Source organism: Glossina fuscipes, unplaced genomic scaffold, assembly GCF_014805625.2.
Source record: "Glossina fuscipes isolate IAEA_lab_2018 unplaced genomic scaffold, Yale_Gfus_2 1, whole genome shotgun sequence".
Taxonomy (NCBI): domain Eukaryota; kingdom Metazoa; phylum Arthropoda; class Insecta; order Diptera; family Glossinidae; genus Glossina; species Glossina fuscipes.
Window position 1 is genome coordinate 9,731,641 of NW_023998415.1, and position 21,912 is coordinate 9,753,552.

At 33.8% G+C, this 21,912-nt stretch overlaps 1 protein-coding gene across 1 annotated transcript; it reads right to left on the reverse strand.

Moving 5' to 3' along the window:
* Positions 1 to 5,863: 5,863 nt before the first annotated feature.
* On the reverse strand, positions 5,864 to 14,886 carry LOC119632317. Its single transcript, XM_038025158.1, has 12 exons — positions 13,855 to 14,886; positions 12,449 to 13,011; positions 10,902 to 11,058; positions 10,702 to 10,829; positions 8,231 to 8,398; positions 7,728 to 7,918; positions 7,395 to 7,640; positions 7,124 to 7,335; positions 6,796 to 7,048; positions 6,552 to 6,714; positions 6,374 to 6,476; positions 5,864 to 5,986 (listed from the first exon to the last, which is right to left on the reverse strand). The coding sequence occupies exons 1-12, from the start codon at positions 14,884 to 14,886 to the stop codon at positions 5,864 to 5,866; spliced, it is 3,339 nt and encodes a 1,112-aa protein (XP_037881086.1).
* Between the last annotated feature and the right edge of the window lie 7,026 nt (positions 14,887 to 21,912).

Genomic DNA, 21,912 nt, shown 5'->3' on the forward strand with positions numbered 1-21,912 from the left:
TTCCTTTCATATCCATTACCATAGGATAAATGTATACTCAATTTATCATAATGTTTGCAAAACCCGAAAAGAATCTTCTGAGTATAACATGTGTTTGGTCAGCGTCAATTTCTGATTCGAGCTAGCAATGTCTGTCCGTTCATGTGTATGAGTGCGTGTATAATGTTGATAATCGCGTGGATGGAAAAATTAAAATGTCAACTTGATATTTGACAGTAGCATTAGACATTCTTGCACGCAGACTGACATTGGAAATGGGCCAAATCGATCGAGGACCACGCTGCCAGTAAAGCGTAAGCCTGAACGCATCTCTGTATCTTGTCAGTTTTTGACCGCTACTTCTAATTTATGAATGGCCGAAATTTATTTTATAGCCCAAGCAAAGTTACAGTTGAACACAATTCCTCTTTGCTTTTTTACTATTAAGATATTTTTTTTTACCCTTTACCCATTAGATGAAATGTGAGAAATTATCCCATACATTCTACACTTTCTACATTGTCTTTAATTAGAAAAAAATTGAACATGTCAACATATTATTAGATTTTTTTTTTACTCATTATTATTATTATTATTATTATTTTGTTGCAGTGGGAGGAGGATTGTGCATTGTATAGATTTTTTTACCGCAAAAATGGAAAACTTTCCACCTAATTGTTATTTTCTATGCATAATGTTTTATTTTTCAAGCCCTTGCGTAAAAGTCCAATTTAAGGCACATATATATATTGATTGAATTCATAGGCCATGGATGAAATCAGTTATTTAATTGCTTTGCATTTTTTTATTTTTCTTTTTCATTTCATTTGTTTTCTCAATTTGTCTTCAACGCCTCTATCTAACATGCATTCCACTAATAGATCCTTTGAAGTGTTCCCGTAAAATCTCGAAAAAAGAAAAAATAAAAAATTATTACTGTCACGACAACTCATCAGAAATTCCTTTAGACAATATAAATTGCCGTTACAGGACTGTATAACAGCGAGGACTGTGCGAGCAACGAAAGCAAATAACAGTGTTCACGTTTTAATATGTCCATTACCCACCTATTCATTCACATATATGTGTATATCAACAACTTGAGCTTTTGAATATTTGTCAAAGTAAAGTTTCGAGCATTTTTCATACACATATTCCGCTTAATTGATGTTATCAAAAATAATTCATTTTTATATTGAGAGAACTTGATTCTCTCTTCTCTTGCCGATTTTTAGACCTTATGATGGCTGAGGATTTAATTTGTTTTTTAACAGAATTTTACTTTAACTATGCTTGAATTTATTTTTTGACTTACTTTCATTACATATGGAGAATTAATAAAAAAAAAAAAAAAACAATCGCCTGACGAACGCCAAGCAAGAATAACAATAACATGTTTAGAAAGTATTCATCGAAGTTTCATCGAAAAACGAAAAGATGGAAAGAAATCATCGTTGAAGTTTTAGGCAGAGATGCCTGGGAAGAGTTATCAATAAAAATTAAACTAAATTGAAATGCAAAATATCTTCCAGGCGTGGGCGGATAGAAATTATCATATAGTTAATAAAATGATATAAAAAAATAATTCATAGCAGGTAAAAAAAACCAATCACAATAATATATGAAAAACAAAATAATTTAACTTCCAGTTGAGAGTATTAGTTAAAATATCTGCTTGCTAGTAAGTAAGTATTGAAAATGGCCGCTGGAGTGTTAATTATGTCTGTATAAACTGACTTACATCATCGTTTTAGTCAAACATCTGAAAATTCGTTAGGTAAGCAATCGCGAGTAGCAAAAATCTATATATGTACATGTGCATACTTATAAATAATTTCTGCTGAGACAGTCTAAATTAATTTTCGTGAAAGCTCGGCTGGCCAGAAGTTCAAAGTGAATTTCTACTGGTTTCGATAATTAACACAGTGAGCCACCAACGATTTGATGAACCCAATTTACTGTTATCAGTTTAGTAAGATTGGGGGGAAAAAAAAAATGGAATTTCGCTAATTGCTTATATCATGCAAACTGCATTATTATACTAATATGCTTAATGTCATTTTCTGCTTGCACATCTTTCATATATAGTATGCAATATATACTCATGAATATATGCATATATAAAACATATATCCACGCATTTCATTATGCGGTTGTGTACACTATAAGATGGGTGGAGAGTGTAAGTAACAAATGTCGGCCCACCCGACATGATATATGAAATTGATAACTTGCAGTATAAGCTGCTATTTTTCACAATCAATTAGTGTGATGCGTGAGGGAAAAAGATCCTTTTTGCAAAAAAAAAAAAAAACAAATGTACAATTATTCGAAAAAATTTGAATAAAACGCATATTTACCCTATATTGATTATTAATACCATTTACGGCTCTTAAGCATCAACGACAATCTCCTCCATACTTTTTCGATAAATCTCGAGTTATCTCTGTCCTCGTTCAAGTTAACCCAAATACTTTCAAGGTTTAACAAGAAATTTTTACCAAGACAAGTTTAAACAGTGTAAAAATATATATTAGTTTGGGGAAAAAGAAATCCATTATTTTTTCGGTAGATGGCTGCACTCATCGATTTGTCGTAAAGTATCGATCAAACAATTTCCGATACTGTACATTTACATACTGTACATTTCGCAATAAAAAAAATTCTTTTGCTGTTTTTTGTTTGGTGCATTCAGTTGTGTTAAAAATGGAAGTGAACAAAGAGAAAATTCGGTACATTTTACAGTTTTTCTTTGACAAAGGCGAAAATGCAAGCCAGAATTGGCCAACAGGAGAGGTGTCGTGTTCCACCAGGACAACGCTAGGCCACACACATCTACAGTGACTCGCCAGAAACTTCGGGAGCTTGGTTGGGAAGTTTTAATGCATCCGCCATACAGTCCGGACTTGGCACCAAGCGATTATCATCTTTTTCTTGCATTGCAAAATTTCTTTAATGATAAAAAATTAGAATCTAGGGAGGATTGTGAAAATCGACTATTAGAGTTTTTTGCAAATAGAGACCAGGACTTCTATGAGAGAGGCATTTTGAAGTTACCTTTAAAATGGCAACAAATCATACACCAAAACCGTGCCTATTTGACCCAAATCGGACAATCCGAAGCATGTTAAATAAAGTCCTGAAGTTCATGTAAAAATAATGGATTTCTTTTTCCCCAAACTGATATATATATGTGAAGCATCGTTGACGAATCCGCGTATGAGAACGACCTAATCTCAAGCTCTTTCCCAATTTTCTTATTATTATTATCATTAATATCGCCAGAGAAATAAATTCTAAGACTAAACCTCTTAAAGGACTAGCATCTAAGACTTTCGGCTTTATTAAAAACTCTACCGCACTTGAGATTTGAACCCACGACCATTGAGTTGCTAGTCGAGACTCTTGCCTACACAGCCACTCAGGCAGATCGCAATTTTCTTAAAAATTTATAGAGTAAGAAAATTGAAAAATTTGAGATATTACTGTTCGCACTTTGATCTTCGATATGAAGATATTCATTGAAAATAAATTTTTTTTTTCTTTGCAAGAAGGTCTCCATTTTAGCATTCTATAACGGAAACATATAAAGGCCCATATTAAGCGAATGGGTATAAACATGTAATAGTCGGCCTTACCCGGCTATACCGATTTTCTTCATTTTTTTACTTTATATATAAAAACATAATCATTTCTTTTTATGCGCATCACCGAAAGATGAGCGGTATATTCAGTTTGTTAAAGCGCTTGCAACGCCCAGAAAGAAACTTCGGGAACCTTACAAAATATATATATATATATATATATATATATATATATATTGTTGATCAGCAACAAATTTTGAATCAATTTAACCATGTCAGTCTGTTCGTCAATCCGTCAGGCTGTCTATCCGTCTGTGTAAAGTTTGTGGTAAACATCCGCCTGGCCGCAAATATGAAGCAATCGACTTCAAGGCTGGCAGAAACATTGGAAGTTCTTGTACCAAGGCAATTGGAAATGGGCCAAATCGGTCGAAGGCACGCCTACAGTACGGCATAAACTGCGAGCACCTCTGCATTGCGAAAGGAATAACAAATTGGTTTTTTTGGTTAGCACTCATAACCTACTGCAGATATGTTCTATGGGTGACACTACCATACTTCTAAAAAAAAAAAAAATGAAAAAAAATTGCCTACGTCTCGAACGCCCACACGTCTATGTACAAAAACCGTGAGCACCAACGGTTTCCGTATTGTTTGTTTATCTCTCGTAAAGTACAACACATACACTTACACTACTTTTATTCTGGAAATGGAATAAATCAGCCATGTCCATCTAATGTAAAAATTTAGGATCATGGTGATGGAGTAAAAGATTCGGTCACGACCGATAATAATTTTCTTACTTATTATGTTAGGTTTCGATAACAAATAACAAAAACGTCGTAATACATTGTTTTGGGGCAGAGCTGTAATATCATATCTATTTTGATAAATTTATTGAAAACTATTCAGAAAAATGATTCTTTATAGACGATAAGTAACATAATTTAATTGAAAGAATACTAAATGCCTGGTTGAAAAGATTTTACGTAACATATCATGAATTTCGAGATCTTAATTCGTTCGGTGGTATTGAACAATGCTCAGACTCACCTGTCTTCTTCTACAATGATAAACAAATTAAAATCCGTTTGCCTTTTGTGACTAAATTACAAACTCTACCTACTACCAACACATAATTCATTATTTGGTGTAAAGAAGGGAAGACATATGTCTCTGCATTTATCAGGCTGCGAAATTTCTGAATGATCTATCAGTGAATTCAGTTAAATTCATAAAATTCTCTAAATTGCACAAGTAAAAAAATTAACTAACTATGTATATAAAATATATTGTTAAAGTTTACTTTAAAAAAATGTCAAAACTTTTTTCTCGAAATCGAAATGGGACTGTTTAAGAAAACAAGAACAAAGAAGGGTGAGCAACCAACTATGTAATTTTCAATATATTTTCTTGTAGCGGGCACTAGACTACCCTTGAGTGTTTTTGCTTTTCAACTCTTAAGATATACAAAAGGTGAACGTGTTACGAATTTTATTGTTTTCTGAATTATCAAAAATATCTGTCTACATATGAATGAGAAATTCGATTAGATCGCATTTGAACAATAATCGTATCTAAAAGGCATTTCTAAGATACTACATCTGAAAAAATAAAATTTAAAAACCGCTCCCCCTCCCTCAATTCTCTTCTCACGTAAAAAATTGTTGTTTTTTTTTTTTTATCCTTTAATTGAAAAACTTTTCGACTTAAAGTATAAACATAAAGTATTATTCATATGTATGGGTTTCTTTACTCGTTTTATGAGCATCGTAACTTCACTTTAAAGCATTCGCAAATAATTAATTACTCTCGTTGAATAGGATGCATTTATTATGCTCAATGCTTTAAACATCATATTGACATTTAAAGCGTGTCAAAACTACTATCATTATCGTTATTACACACTAAACTACTACTGCTACAACTAATACCACTATTGTTATTACTACTGCTACTAGTACTACTACTACTACTATTACTACTACTACAACTACTACTACTACTACAGCTACTAGTACTAATAATACTACTGCTAGTGCTTCTGATATAATCCCAACAACGAAAATCAAAGAGCACTGATATAGAGACGTATGCATATAAGTATGTGTACGAGAATCTCCTGCTTCATCTTCAACATTTTTGTGTGCATCGGTTGAATATGTAGAAATTATCGTTGCTTATTCACCGGGTCGTATTATAAGCAATGTGTAGTATATTTATCACGTATACACACCGTGAACTGAGAAAACGAGAAGTAGATATGTATATATTGTTGTTGTTCTCGTATGTTCAAATGTTTATGTTGTCGCATAACGTTGCCATAATTTATGATACATAATCTCTAAGCCCAAAATCAACAGACTAACTGCATAGCCAAAGATAAGCACTAGAAGAGCTGATGTAAATGTTTGCATATCAACCTATAAATGAAAGAAGAATAACAAAATAACAAAATGGGGAAGAAGAAGAAGAAGAAGAACAACAACAACAACAACGTGCATAGTAAGAAGATGAAGGTTAATAACTGACAGCAATTTGATAATTAAAGATACAGCTAAACAAGCATACTCATGAAATAATAGAGTAAAAGAGAAAGCGAAACAGTTAGAGAGAGAGAAGATAGAGCAAAATTAAAAAAAATGTTTCTATGACTAGGACAATATGAAAATCGACTTGTAATAATAATTATAGCTTGGCATCCATAAACAAACAGTTGAGGCAAATGAATGGACGACCGAAAGAATGAACGAACAACGAACGAATAGTTTCATGAATATTGAGGATTATAGAAAAGCAAACAATCTTACTTTCAAGTCGTCTGTGTGCAATTGTTTAACACAACGTGGCTTAGGGAAATGCCACACCTTACGCTGATAGTCTGTAATGCCGGCTTCGGCAACGCGACGCAAACTAATTGGGAGCATAAATAAACGATGACATACCAAAATACTTAGAATGACAACAATTAAACCGACAAACATTTACCCATAAGTTATTACTTTACGTAATGGTGAGCCCTTCTGCACAATGCTAACCATTTTCTGCGGTGGAAACAACTGTATCTCAGTTAGGTCACAGATTTCCTTCTCCGTGTACGTATCTGCTATGATTTTATAGGCTGTGGCCACGTCCACGTGAAATGCGAAACCTAAGCGACAGAGAAAAGTATTCGATATTTTTTTTATTTTTTATTTTTTTTTTGTTAATTAACGATTAATAAGACGCTTACGGCCTTTCTTTATTTTGTTTACACCGAAATCCGGATCGTACCAGTTGGACGCTTCACTAGCCTTGGCATGAGCTCCCGTTTCATGGCTATGTAAAATGTCACGATATGCTTTTGCTTTGGCGGCATCCGATAGTTCAACTGCCATAGTTGGCAATACACCATCCACCGGCACGTCACTAAAACCGTTTTCACCAGCTGGTACACTCGTGACCTTTTTAGCATACAATTCTTGCGCCACTGGGTCTTTTGTGCGCTATTATTAGGTTAACACGATTTATAAAATTGTATCGTAAATCATTGCCGTGGAAGAACAACAAAAATCACATACCAAGAAGTAATCACGATTATAAGCGATGTCCTCGATTCCAATTTCTAGCGAACTGTGTATTAAGTCACGCAGCGTCCGTATAGTTTTTGGTTTTTCCATTAATAAAGTACCCACAATACTAGCGGAATAAAATTGATAAATGGCGAATGAAAACATTAACGAAGTAACGATAATGCAGCGACCCGAAAAGAAATGGGTTGAAAATGACAAACCTACAATGAAACCGTTTTATGCGCTATACGTGTACATGACAAACTGTGCAAATGGTTACCTTGTTGGCATATCGAACCCACGTAAAAAAGTGACGACTCGAGAAAAAGACCGACGCGGCCGCTTTGTTTTTTTGCATTAATACTTTGGCCACAACAAAAGCTACCAAAGTTTATGAACAAAAATTTTAAAATATTACCAACAACTCTTCCTTTTAACGAAGCGTTACGCCGCTGCTTGCTACTAGTGGTGCCGGTTTTACGTAATCCGCCAGTAATGATAAGTGTTGGCTGCACATCGACTACCACTATAATAAATGGCATTTATACACTGCAACCTCGCATAGAATTTAACAAAAAAAAAAAACAAAAATATAAAAATTATACAATAAAACCTGTAGTAGTTGGCCGTTCAACGTCTTTTTCAGGTTGCAGAATGCACTCAATTGTTGTTAAAATCCACAGCAGTAGAATAGTAAAAATGCCAAATATTGCCACATAAACCCAGACATCATTCGTGAACGGTTGCAAGAATACAACTCGATCTTTCTTAGTGCTTCGCGGATGACGAAATATAAAGCATGGCCTGTTATTGTAGCGAAAACGATTCAAGTAATTAAACGAAACTCGTAAATATATTTACATATATAAGTACGTGTATAAGCTTATAATATAGCAAGCAGCATGTGGAATTCTGATAAACTACGAGATGAATTGCATACAGTACTAGCAAAAAGAAAACAGAAAAAAACAAAAAACAAAAAACGATAAACGACATACGTACGTGTATATATAACATGAACGCGTGAACTGAGGTAAAGTCAGTACAAATATGTGAGAATAAATGTGTATAAGCGGCATGTAGTTATACAGGCATAAACAGGTAAGTACACCTTACCTAGCTACCCAAGTACGAGTTGTGTAATCAATCACTTTGGCACGTTCGATGCGGAAAAAAATCGGTGAACCACCAATATCCGCCTGTTTGCGCACTAACGCTCCAATCATGCCATCAAATTTGCCATTCTTTAAATAACCCCAAGAGGAAGTTTTCGACAAAATGAAACTGCAATTTAAGCAACGATACGATTACCAACAACAAAAAATAAGGAAAAGAATTAACGTCCAACAGTGATCGACAAAAAATTAAAACAAAACGCTACGGTTTTATTCAGCCTTAACCGAATCCGAGATATCCGTTCACTCATTGAACGGTAGAGTATTTCCAACTTTTGACCACACCACACCAAATATTTTCATCACACCTATGCTTTATTGCGAACGCGATTGCCAAGCACATATGTGGACCGGTATACACTCGCCAACGTACGATGGCAATACTGTAAGCACTTTCTCACTTCATTCGTAATTTCATTTATTTTTTTTTTTTTTTGGTTTTGTGTATTATAGTTATATAACTTTTTTTTCAATCCTTCTTTTCACATGATAGTCGATACGTCATCATTTTTGTCATTCACAATCGTCTTAACACTAGCAGTAAAATAATATTAATTAACGAATCGGGGTTTGCGTCTATTCTTCCCATCACACTCTCTCATCGATCGCATGCCCTCGACGTCATAGACGATGGTGGACGAGATCAACGACATAAACAACGATCACTAATGCCTGCACGATTCCATTTAGACAGAGATATTACTATAGCTTTTATAGCACTGCATAGAAGGGATCTATTCTCACAAAAATTTCCTTCAGATTTACTTCCCTTTTTCTTTTCAAATTCCTTTCCACTTTCCCTCTTTCTTTTCGCAAGTAAAATATGTCATTTCCATTCAGCTATCGGATTGATATTAAATTGAAATTTGCAGGGTATCGACATGAAAGACAGAAACTGGTAAGAGGAGCATAAACATTTTTCTGTTTGCAATGTCATCTATGTGTCAGGCTACGAAGCTTTTAATATCTGACAATGCAAAGGTATTATATGATATCGAAACTGAAGAGCATGATGAATGCATCCGTAAACTCCTATCCACCTGGGCAAGTGGGCAAGTGGACTAACTATCCCAACTAACAACTAACAATAGTCGTGACTTCAAATCTCAAGTACGTAAATAAGTTTTTTCAATTAAGCCGATAACGTCAAATGCTAGTCCTTTAAGACTTTGTCCTTTGAAATTCGTTTCTTTAACTAAAATTAATTATAATAATATTCGCAAATCGTAATACAAGTGCACTGATAGCAGCTGAAAACAGCCGAATATTTGGCAAATCACACTATTTAAGCACGGACTCATGACCCACGTAACATATTAGCATAGTTAAGGCTGAATCAATTTCCTGTCCTTCTGTGAGTTGCGTATGCCCACACATGTTGAATATAGCTCGTACTGTGAAAATGAAAATAGATTGAATCGATTCACTTTTATGGCCAGTCTTCACAAAATACTTTACTATATTTTGTTATAGGATTTTTCAAAATTTCCCCGAAAATATCGCTAAGCAATATTATTTCGGCATACTGAACGAATATGGAAAATATTGGATTGAACTCTTTTTTTATATAACCATTTCTACGAAAGGTAAGCTTTTATACAAAATAAAATTTAACTTTTAATAAAGAAAGCAGACTTGGTCGGTCCATAAGGAAGTGATTGATTGATTGTATCAGGTCAAATAGTATACGGTATTTAATGGTTTTACCTTGACCTTGACCGTGTATAATCATTCTATTTATTTGTACCTTCAACTTCTTGTAAGGTTGCGAATGTTTTCGCATTTCTCTTGAAAATTTTGCCAAAAACATTATTTTTGTCAAATTTATTTTCTATATCCTCGACTTGAATTTCACTTCAAATGGCGTTTCTTTTTTTTTTTTTGATAACGAATGCCATCGAAGTCAACTTTCTTCTCTGTATATCGAAAAATTTACTTTGATATATTTAGATCGATATTTCTCTTCTATTGAAATAATGAATTTAGTAAATGTCTGTCTATAGCTATTAAAATCGAATCTCTTAAGAGATTCCCTTGAACACTCCGGAGATATTATTTGAAAAGATGATGTTAGGCGATAAGCTGATTTATTGATGCTTGGTGCATTTAAATACTAGCACTTTATATGTTGCCCTCGTAATGGAAAAAAGAAAAAGTGAGAAGAGAAGACATAAAAAAAAAAATAAACACTAGAAAATCCTAATGAATTTTGCAGCAGACACCTTTAACTTGGCGCGGTCAAATGGAGAGGAAGAAGAGGCATGCTATGAAAAATGAAATGTGTAAAGAAATTGTTTTTGTTGAGTTTTTGCTTCTTTTTCGGTTTTATAAAATAATAAACTTGATGACTTTGAAAAAAATTACTTTTTGTATTAAATTTTTAGTTTATGCTTTGCAAACACAATTTCTTACCTGAAATTAAATAAATCTCTTACATTTGATAGTAGAGCGAAATTAAAGCGATTCATCGAATCAAGATGTGTGTCATAGTGAGTGTTCAAATAATCTTCCAAGGTATCCGTGCGATTTTTGTGGATAATCTGAGCAAAAAGCAGTAACAACAAAAAATTGTCTATAATGCAGCTAGGAAATCAGCTAATATAGGAGCTTACCACCACCAGGCAACGCACACGCACCAAATGCATATTCATACGCCGAGTTACGGGAGGAGACAATTGATACCAATCAGCCAGTTGAAGGCCGTGCATAAGCGTGAAATTGCCTATCGCCGAAACGTTCAATTCGCCACCATATTGAAGGCCGGGATTCCTAATGCAATGAAAACGTAATTAAAATCATCGAACCCAGACGCTTGATACAGGTGCACACGAAATACGGACAGAGAGACTTTTCGAAACAGACCATATTTCAAATATATCCACTTATTCGCATTCGTAATTTATTCAATTCATAATTATCATACATCATAATTATCATTAGCATTGAGAAGAAAATTCCTCCCGAAACAAAATTTATTTTGTCTTGTATTCGTTTAAATTCAATGCTTTATGTTAAAAATATTTACAGCAAAAGTACAAATGTTTTTGTGACGACTTATTTGCAGATTGCACTTGCTTTCCGAGTGCTACATAAATTTTTATTGCTTGACTATATATAAGCAAATCTCATAGAGCTAAGCTAAGTGAAATTCAGTGAACTGTTATTGCGTGTCTACACAATGAAATATTTGCAAAAAAAAAAAAAAAGGATGGAAACTTCAACCGATCAAGTAAATGGTTTAATACCCTAAGCTAGTAGATAAATAATAAAAGAGAACTTTTTCTTATTTATCTTTGTGAGATAAAATTTGAATCAAATTTGTCAATAGATGATCAGTCAACCAAATTTCGTAGCCTACGCTAGCAAAGAAACAAACCGCTTTCGGTCAAGTTAACAAACCAACTCATGAAGACATCGTTGCAATAAGTCAACTGAAGAATTTGCGAAATCAACTATTAGACGCATTCGCCGTATTCCCGATATGCCATTACCTCCGATTTGCAAATGCTTTCGAAATCTTAAAAGACTTTCTGCTTTTCAAGTATTTGACATCAAATGGCTAAGTTATACAGGGACTAGGACAACGACTACATATAGATTTCCAACGATGCATTAAAGAATCTATTTGGGAACTAATTTTAAACTAAACGATAATGTACTAAAGATTGTATGTATCTTGACTATTAAATACTTCACTATGAATGTTCGGAATGCAGCTGAAAAATCACTAAACCCCGTTTCTATTCTTTCTTAACCATGAAACATGAGAAATCATTTCTGACTGAAAGTACATCCACATGTAATATGTGGATCTCTGCTCTGCTCACTGTTCTCTCTTCTACAATCATAAATAAAGTATTTGAAAAATCTTATCTGAATCATATTTGATTACAAGAAATGCTACTCAATTTCGATAGTTGCAAGTATGCAATCGCATTTAATATTTCCTACGATTTCTATAGTAATATAAGGCATAACTACCGATGAACAGATTTTCAGCAATTGAAACATTTACTATCGAACAACTGTAAGCTAAAATGTAAAACGAAAAAAAAAAAAAAAATAATCGGAAAGTTTTCATTTTCATTCTTTCGTGCTTTGATTTGTTTCTTTGTAGCAAACGCTATAACCAGAAAATAAAAAAAACACATATACGTACCAAACATCGTACAACTTGTAGTAATCCATCTCGTTAAGTGTACTATAATAATCATCATTGTATTGGGGCTTGGGAGTTGATGATGCTATATAACGAGGAATGCGCGTACGTTTTGCTAACGTTAACTCTGTATTTATATTGATGTTAAGCTTCTCAAGAAAGTTTTCAATAGTCTCCGTGTCATCTGCATGCAATGCAGCGACTCCTGCATCAACGCCAGCCATATACTGTTGATTACCGCCACCACCGCTATGAATAGTGTCTGTACAACCGGAAGTTGAGGCGCCACCAACATCCGACGATGATGGATTTGATTTTTTTCCAACTTTTACCAGCAACTCGTTGTTGCTGACAACTTCCTTCTTATTCTCCTTAATAGTATTGATGTTATTGCAATTGCCACTTCTACTACTGCTACTGCTGCTACTACTACTACCATTATTACTACTGTTCAGCATGGTTTTTACATCATTCGCATCATCGGTTTCAGTTTGTCGATTAAATGCATAATCCCCCATCAGCAGCCAGTGATACATTGTGTTAAAAAGAGCTTTACTTGAGGCCTGTATACATATATATATATATATATATAAATCTATATACATTCATTCATTCATATATATACATGATAAATATATATATATATATATATATATATATATATATGTATGAATGTATACATATATATATGAATAAGTTTGCGAATTGAAAATATTGTATGCATATGTTTATGTTTGATTATATTATTATTGCAACATTCAGTTTATCGATTCATTCAGTTGCGAATAAACAAACAAGAAAAGAAATTGTATACATACATACGCGCTTACACACACATATATATATAAATACATACACACGCACACACACACACACACACACACATTTGAAAATCGAGCAGAAGTAGAAAAAGAAAAGGATCAGGAGAAACATAGAATAATAGAACATCAACAGCATAAAATAACGTTTAGCAACTATTCAGTCCCGTTACAGTATTAGTAACAATAGTGCAATGCAATAGCAAAAACAAGCAAGTAGTGGGGGCAAGTAATCAACGGTACTTTTTTTTTTTTTTTTTTTTTTTTTTGTATGTTTTTTGATATTTATTAGTTTTCAACGTAGAGTTGTTGTTTTGTTTGTTGGCACAAAAAGAAAGGAAGCATTTAATAGAAAAATATAAAGTAAATGAGATTTGCGTCAATGATCGATAAATTCACGGTATATTATGACAGCTGTATGTAAATTTCAATGACCAAAAAAAAAAAAAAAGAAGAAAAATTATTTGAAAAATAAAGAACGGTTACGGTTCACAAGTAACAAATGAAAAGAAATTCGACTAAATAGTCATTCTTTCGAGTATGTGTACATAGTGTATGATGGCTTTAATTACAAAGCAGTCTTGATACCATTTCGAGTACACGTCGACTGGCAGCACCACAAGCCAAATCTAGAACGGCAATCTGTTTAAAGGTGCTTGGTGCGAATTGTTGATCGAGCCAATTGGCATTAGTAAATGTTGTACGATCCGATGGACGGTCGCTGCGAGTGTTGAAACCTCGTCGTAATGGACTGCCAGTATCGCTAGGACGTCGTTTAATTATCAATTGATCAATTTTCACTATTTTCACCATTAAACTGTTTACTATACGCTCTGCATTACGTGATTTATTCGGAATAATCGTTAACGGTATCGAAGATTTCGTTGTGGTAGCGTAACTATCCGACGGCTTAACGATTTCAGGCAAATTAAAACCACTTCTCGAGTACATTCGTCTTAAAAATGTCACCATATTTTTGGCTGTTGATGGCAACTGTTCCGTCGAAAGTGTTTGACGACAAGTAAACAGCGTAATTCTTGGTATTTGTTTGTATTTTATTGCAAATTGATAGATCAATTGCTGTTGCAAAGCGGCTGTCATGTCCTGCTGCCATTTTGCAACATTATCGTTGACCATATCATTATCTGATTTATTATCGAAGTCTTTCGTTTCAACATCGATTTCATCAGCATCGTCAACAGCGTTATTACTTCCGGCATTTAAGCTATCAACGGTCTTCGCTGTTATTACTGTTTTCATTGTTGTGTTTCGGTCATCAAAGTAGTAATCTTGAGCATCATTTACATTTTCATTCCCATTTTTATCATTTCCTGTTTTATACTTAACGTTATTATTATCATTGTTGTCGTCAGTGTTGATGAAGTTGCCGCCTTTTCTGCTCTGGCTACGTTTCGTGCCATCTTCGCTTAAAACGTTACCATCATTTGCTCGCATCATTATGTCAGACGTATCGCGAAGCTCATCAACGGCAACGACAACATCCTGTAAAACATCATGCATTGCTCGACTATCGTTTCGGACATCATTTAATTGATCTTTAGGCGTAATCGTCATCAATTGCTGTGACCTGTTTAAAGGTTTCCTTTGCAATTTCCCCATTTTTATAACTTTTACTTCTTCTTGTTTTTCTTTTTCTTCTTCTTGCAATTTGTTAATGTTCTTAATATTTTCAATATTGTTCTTATAAATCGTGGCATTGATGTTTTCTCCCTTTATCATGGCTGCTATTGCACTAACATTTACATCAATGCCATCACGGTCGGCAGTTTCATCGTGAAACGTCGCAATTGTTGCAGATTTATATATGTTACGTGGAAATTGACTGTAACTGCGTTGCCATAATAATATCAACAATATTATTAAAAGGAAAATTTTTATGTTATATTGAAAGCATTTATATTTAATGCCGTTCATCATACGATATTGAATGAACAATTTTCACAAGTTAAGATATTATCCTCCGTTACAAAGCGTATTTTATACTGAACAACTTGATGTTCTTTCTTAAATTGCGAATACTCGCGATTTGCGGATAGCAACCGTTAAAAGAGCATTCATAAACTCGTCCTAGCTGCTATTCAATCATCTGCATTTAAAGTCTTGCACAATGTCATTGTTACGGCAACAAGCTGTTCTGCAAGCAAACCGTTTCTTACGACTACAACAAACACACGATTTCTTATTCTTATTTTCCTTTCTTTTTATATGCTTTTCTTTTTCTTTTGCCCTGTTTAAAATAATTGGTTTCTTTATTTCCATTGTGTGTCTTTTTTTGTTTATTTTTGTTCTTCTAAAATATTATTTTTCAATCGGCTGTCATAATATGCAAAAAAACAAAAAAAAAAAAGAAGGCAGAAAAAGCGGAAAATAAAAAAAAAATCAGATTCTTGTCTACTGTGGATAACGCCAGATAAGAGTTTCATTAACCCAAACTATACAAACTTATGTAAGCAAACTGTACAAATAAATATAATAAGTTAAGATATTCTTTACTAGGCAGAGCGGTCGAAGTTGTCATAGTGTGGTTGATTGTTCTTATTCCTGTTCCTGTTATTTCCTACAATTTCTATTAGTTTATATCGCATTTTTATTATTTATTGAGATGGAGGGAGAGAGAGAGAGAGAGAGAGAGAGTGGGGGGGAAATAGTTGCTTCTTTCTTGAAATTATTATTGTTATTGTTGCCATTATTCTTATTATTATTTCAATGCAAGTACAATTGTTGTTAAATAATTGAAAAGCGTTACATTGTGCAATAGGGAAAAAATTCCCATATCATAGAAACTGACAGTATGTCATAATGCCACTGAAGGCTAATTTAATATCATTGAAAATATCAACCAATTGCAATATCTAATGGAAAAATTTTGCAAGAAAGAAAAAAGTATTTATTTATAAATGACAAAAGACAAAATGAATGCATAAGCTGATGGGATTTCTTATTAGTTCTGCTTTTGCATTTCTCTTTCATTTTATCAGCAAATAATATATAGACACAAAATTATAAACAAAAATATATATATTTGCGATAGCTACGCCAGAAAACTGAGTTACAATTGAAATAATACTCTTTCCAAGAATTTCCAATCATCCAGCATATGAAGCAATAATTTGACGAAAAATAAATACAGAATTCATGCAATGAAACAATCATAGATTTCAAATGAATGATTGATTCTAAAGCGAATGGCTCTCTGCCATCAATTCAAGAGCTTTACTCATCTTCACAAATATTTGTTTTGAAAATATTAATCTTATGATTTCGGTTACGTACATGAGATTGAAGATTTTATTATTAAAATTATTCTATAACGCCTTCAACAGATGATGATTATCGAAAGGTAAAGAAACCGAACTACCCTATCCCATTACATATTTCAGAAAGATGCGAAGAAAGAGAAAGAGATAGGAAGGTGGTTGACCGCAACCTAGTGGGTGCGTATACCAATCGATAAGTGCTAGGCCTTTACCGATTGTGCACTCACTCGACTCACAGCCACGACCGAAGCTAAGTCTACCCCACTCAGATTTGAACCGGTGAACACCGAATCGTGGTAATCGCGGTTCTTAACTACTCGACTACTAATGAAGTTCTCATACAACAACACCTTCTTTTCAAAAGCCATTATATGAATAAATGTATCGTGTTGTAGGGTATCTTATGGTAAACCGCGGCCCACCACAGTCTTCCGGATTTTCTAACCGGGAACAGAAAATAAATGTATTATGTACTTTGGACGAAGCTTTTTTTCATTTTCAAGTCGAATATTTGGCCAAACCACTGTATGAATTACACTCGTTGCCCGACTAACCAAGGATACATGCAATAATTAATTAGACGCACAATCAGAAATTTTCATTAAACATAAATTCTAGAGAATATATGAATAGCTTTTGTACGCATGGTGCTTAAAGCCCAATCGGAAACTTTTTAGACAAGTGACAAGTAAAAACATTATGCTCAATCAAGGTGGACTCTATTGATTTTGCTGCAATAATTTTAAGTTGACTGATATTGTAAGACGCGCGAACAGACCCATAGGCAGGCAAATATGATCGACTCGAACCAAGAAATAATTCCAACTAGAATCTGTTTGTATTGTAATGTAAATCCAACTCCTTTTGAAATAAAGTTCGTACCACTTAACTGTGATTTTGAGGATAATATAACGTTTTATTTACAAATTTACGAGATCTGTTACACTTATACTTTAGTTCTGGTTCTGGTCTTGTCCGTTTTAACATCGCAATTCAACTCTCTTGGCTCGGCTATTTTGCGACTTACAACCGGTTCCATTCTCTTTTCGAGTTTTCCACGACTAACTCAAATGATTTTGCCTTCCGCAAATTTTCTGCTTATATTTTCTTTACAAGCAATTTGCCATTACCTAAATGCGTCGCGACATTTTTAATCTGTTAACTTATTATTATACGATTTCCCCTAAATTTCTACCAATTGTATCTTTCCGCCAGACGCCAGCTGCATGACGCAGCCAAAGCGCCATAAATATGTGATTGGTTTTCCCCTTCTTTAGAATTTAGTTTCATAGAAAATCGACTAATTTTCATGAAAATTTAACCGATTAAATATGGTATCGTCGTAACGGTATAATAAAACGCAAGTCTATCGCATGAATATAATACATTTTTATAATAACTTTTGCATGATATATATATACATACACATATATATATTCGTGATTCTGCCTTTCTGTTCTTGTGTTTTAAATTTTTAGTCACCTTTTCCTGCAGCATTACAAGCAGCAAGAGTAGTAAGGCTTAGAAAAGATTAGAAAATTAATCAAAAAAAAAACGTTATTTTCAAATTCAGCCGATTCAAGCAAAGCATCTTCTTATGCCGCGTTTTTTCGCGGAAAACTCAATTCATAGTTTCCTGCAATCTTCTTATGCGCACCATTTTCCCCCGACTTCTGGTTGTTTTAAAAACTAAAACACTAATCCGCTATCTTGATTAGATTGAGAAGAAATCGAAATATGAGAGAGCAAATGAGCTCAAAGGCTATTAACACGAAATTCGACGCAGATGCCACAGTCAATCTAAGAAAACAACAACAATTACACTTTTAAATAATCTTACGCGATTTGAATGAAAACGTGCTGCTATCTTTTGATCATAATATAGCAGGAAATAAGTTAAACGAATTCATTTATTCATAAAAAGTAAATCCATCTCCTCAGCTGGATGTGTTGCTTTCAGCTTTACAACGGTTGTTTATATATTTTTTTTTTCATGAAAAATGGTATGATTTGTTTGCACATGACACCTGTAGGGATTTGTATGAAATTTGTCAGAATAAATTCTATTTGAAAACAATGGAAATTCTTGCTTATGCTAGTGCATGTATTTGTTTACAATTTCGATGCTTGTTATAATTAATTACACATACACATGTTTTGTTTGACGTTCAATGTTTTGGTGGAAATGCGCTCATAGGAACATAGCTGCTTACGAACGTATAGTTTACGTTAACTTTGAATTTATCTTGCATTATACATACGTATTATAATTCACTAAGATCATTTTAGAAGAAGCGTTTCAACAACACATATATATATATATATATATGTTTTCCTTACTAAATATTAGCTATTGTAAACATCACATTTACATATAAATCCATAGACGAGAATGTATTTCAAGCGTTAACGAATATATTTTATATAATATTAAACGAACATCAGTTACATAGGAGTAAATTCTATGCAAAACCTACGAGGTCAATATTTCAATCACTTACATCCAAAAACTCTCTCATCTTAGACTACGTTTCTATAAAATATTCATTCTTCAACATTTTAAATATTAGTTCAATATTTCTTTCGCTAAGCCGAGTAGATCCATAAAATATATACGCTTTCCGTAATAATTACTATTAAATATTATTTGAACAACTTCAACTACATGTGAATGTGTTTTGCCGATGAAAACTCATTGTCCTCTTTACCCAAGTAAAATATATTATCAATAATATAACGCAGAACTTCATAGGAAAAGTTGAGCTATAATAAGTTTAGGTGACACTGCGCTGAGTTGCCTAAAGTTTCCTAAAAGAAAGAAAACTTCCCCCTCCTCTCTGGTTACAATTTGTCCTAACCACTACTGTGCCTTCATGTTTAGGAGGCATTCTCTCGGTGGTTGATTAAACATTAGAACAGAAATCATAGACTTGCTTGCTTGAATACTTGGAGTTAAAAGATACGAAAACAATAATAGTTTGACGTTTTCTTCTTCCAAGATTGAATATTCAAGGGCTAATGTGCGCCAATAAAAAAAACTCCTCCGAAACGAGATGAACGCCCATGTTAATCATGAATGCGCGCTATAGACTTTTTTCGCGGTCTCGATTGGAAATTTGCATTGGTTACAAGCTGGATGACATTGTTAACAAGTCCTCATCTTTCGATAATGGATATAAAAGAGCATCAATATGAAAGCGAATCTTATTGGAATGAAAGCCACTTCAAAAAAGCTAATTCTTAACTACCGTCATTTTAAATTTTAAAGATGTGACATAAAATATTGTATGTATTATAACTGGATCGTGTATATTGAACGGCAGAGAGAGAAAAAGAAATCCCTTTATATATGATTCCCATTAGCAACATAGGTACTTATAGCACAATCCTCGTACTAAGCCAGCATTATTTGTTTTCACTTTTTGTTTGCACGCAGCTAGCGAACATACTAACTAGAAGAAATATAAAATTTGCAACTAAATTTGTTGCAGTTGCTCTATATTACCCACCCAGTAAACTGTCCGCAATAAGCTCACTAAATATATATATTGTTTAAGTACAATGAGGAAATACTCCTCCTCGTCCTCCTCCCTCCTTATTTATATTGTAATAATGTAAAAAACGAGTTGAAACTATAAAAGTAAAATCTGTTGTTGCATCCGTCAGGTTAACATAAAAAATAAACCAACTGGCTTGAATGCATTGGTACTTTTGAGCAAAGACAAAAACATCTAAAGTATTTTTAGGGTTTCCGTGAAAATGTTTTATAATTTACATCGTAGGTATCCGGAATTCAACCTAAAGTTAGTTTGTATTTATTTATCAATGCATGTGCTTGTATGTTCTCGTGTATTCATTACTTACTGTATACTTGATTAATATTTATGCATGTTTACTTACACACACACATAAATACACGTTAAAAGCGGTTCCTATCATATGCAAGTACAAGAACGTGATATTTGTTTTTGGTGGTAAAATAATGGTTTAAAGAAATAAAGCAAAACGGCAAAAATTGTTGAATTGCACTTGGCATTGATGAAAATTTTTTCCATAAATACACGCTCGAACGTTTAACAAAAACCCTTTCACAATTATAAACGCGCACATGCTCATACACCCAAAGAAATATGTGCACGTATGTTTGTTAGTCGGAAAATGTTGATTTCCCCGGTGAGCTGTTTATTTATATGGCAGCAGAAAAAAATAAAAAAAAAAGAGTTCATTCTTCCATCTCTGACGAGCGTGTATGAAATGGGCAGCACTTCAACACTACAGTATGAGCACTTCATGCAGGTGTAAGGACGCATATCGATTGGAATGATGAAAGCATTCTACCTAGTTGGCAAAATAGCTAAGTGAAGCATTTAGACTTTTCGCCTTAGTCATCGATGCGACAACTAGATGAGTTAAGGGCAGAAATTTGATTTAACATAAAATGATGTTAATTGTTTAAAAACGCTGACCCTAATACGAGATGAAATTCATTAAATTCGAATGTCACTGTGATGCCGGAGCAAGGGTTTTGTTAATATCTAGTCCGCAATGACTTACCCTTTATGGCCTGCATTGGTAAAACAATACATACATGCTCGATATATTTAAAATCTGTTCATATATTCCTTTAAACTCATTATCGTAAGCATTTATTAATCGCATTCCATATTTGGGCTACCGGCTATACCCATGCCATCTTCACTCCTATTCCAAACAGATTTCATCATTTCATACATACGCTTATTAGTTCTCTCCAACGCTTAGACTACGCACACGAACATTCCAAACAATTCAAGTGCTCTTCTTATGTTATTTTGATTCTACGTTTTAGATAACTACATATTTGGTATATTCCAAGCTGCCCATACACATATTCCCTACAGTTTTCATACGGTAACCGCTATGCAAAAGTTATGCTACCATGATCATGCGTTCATATGCGCAAATATTAATTATGCTTCTGTGCTCTCGTAATGCGCACAAATCTAGTGGCGCTTAGTAAATGCACACAAACATTAGCCTACATGGGTGACTCTCTCGATTGCATTTGGCTCTCATTTAGGCATGCAACTCCACTCTCCTAATAATTCCCTTTGCATGTAGTAGAGGAAAAGCAGCACAGCACATCGCCCATGATATCTTGCACTCTTCGAAACCTACATCACACGATTGCAATCCTTTAAGTGCAAGGCGAAGGGTTTCCCGAAACAGAACGGATGGAAAGCCTGCAACATATCCTAGCTATAGACATCCCTTTCATTGTAATATATCAGTCAATCAGTCTCCTGCCTGACACATTCATGGCCGTATGATTTTTGAATAGTACCAGCCTGCAAATGAAATATATGCAAGTTTCATGGCATTCTGATCA

Bases quoted from the DNA above. Each gene is read 5' to 3' on its own strand.
- LOC119632317 (XM_038025158.1), bottom strand. From the start codon at position 14,886: ATGGGGAAATTGCAAAGGAAACCTTTAAACAGGTCACAGCAATTGATG. The intron at 11,059-12,448 runs GTACGTATATGT...TCATTGCATTAG, and splicing joins TACAAGTTGTACGATGTTTG to GAATCCCGGCCTTCAATATG. The intron at 5,987-6,373 runs GTAAGATTGTTT...TTTCATTTATAG, and splicing joins TGCACACAGACGACTTGAAA to GTTGATATGCAAACATTTAC.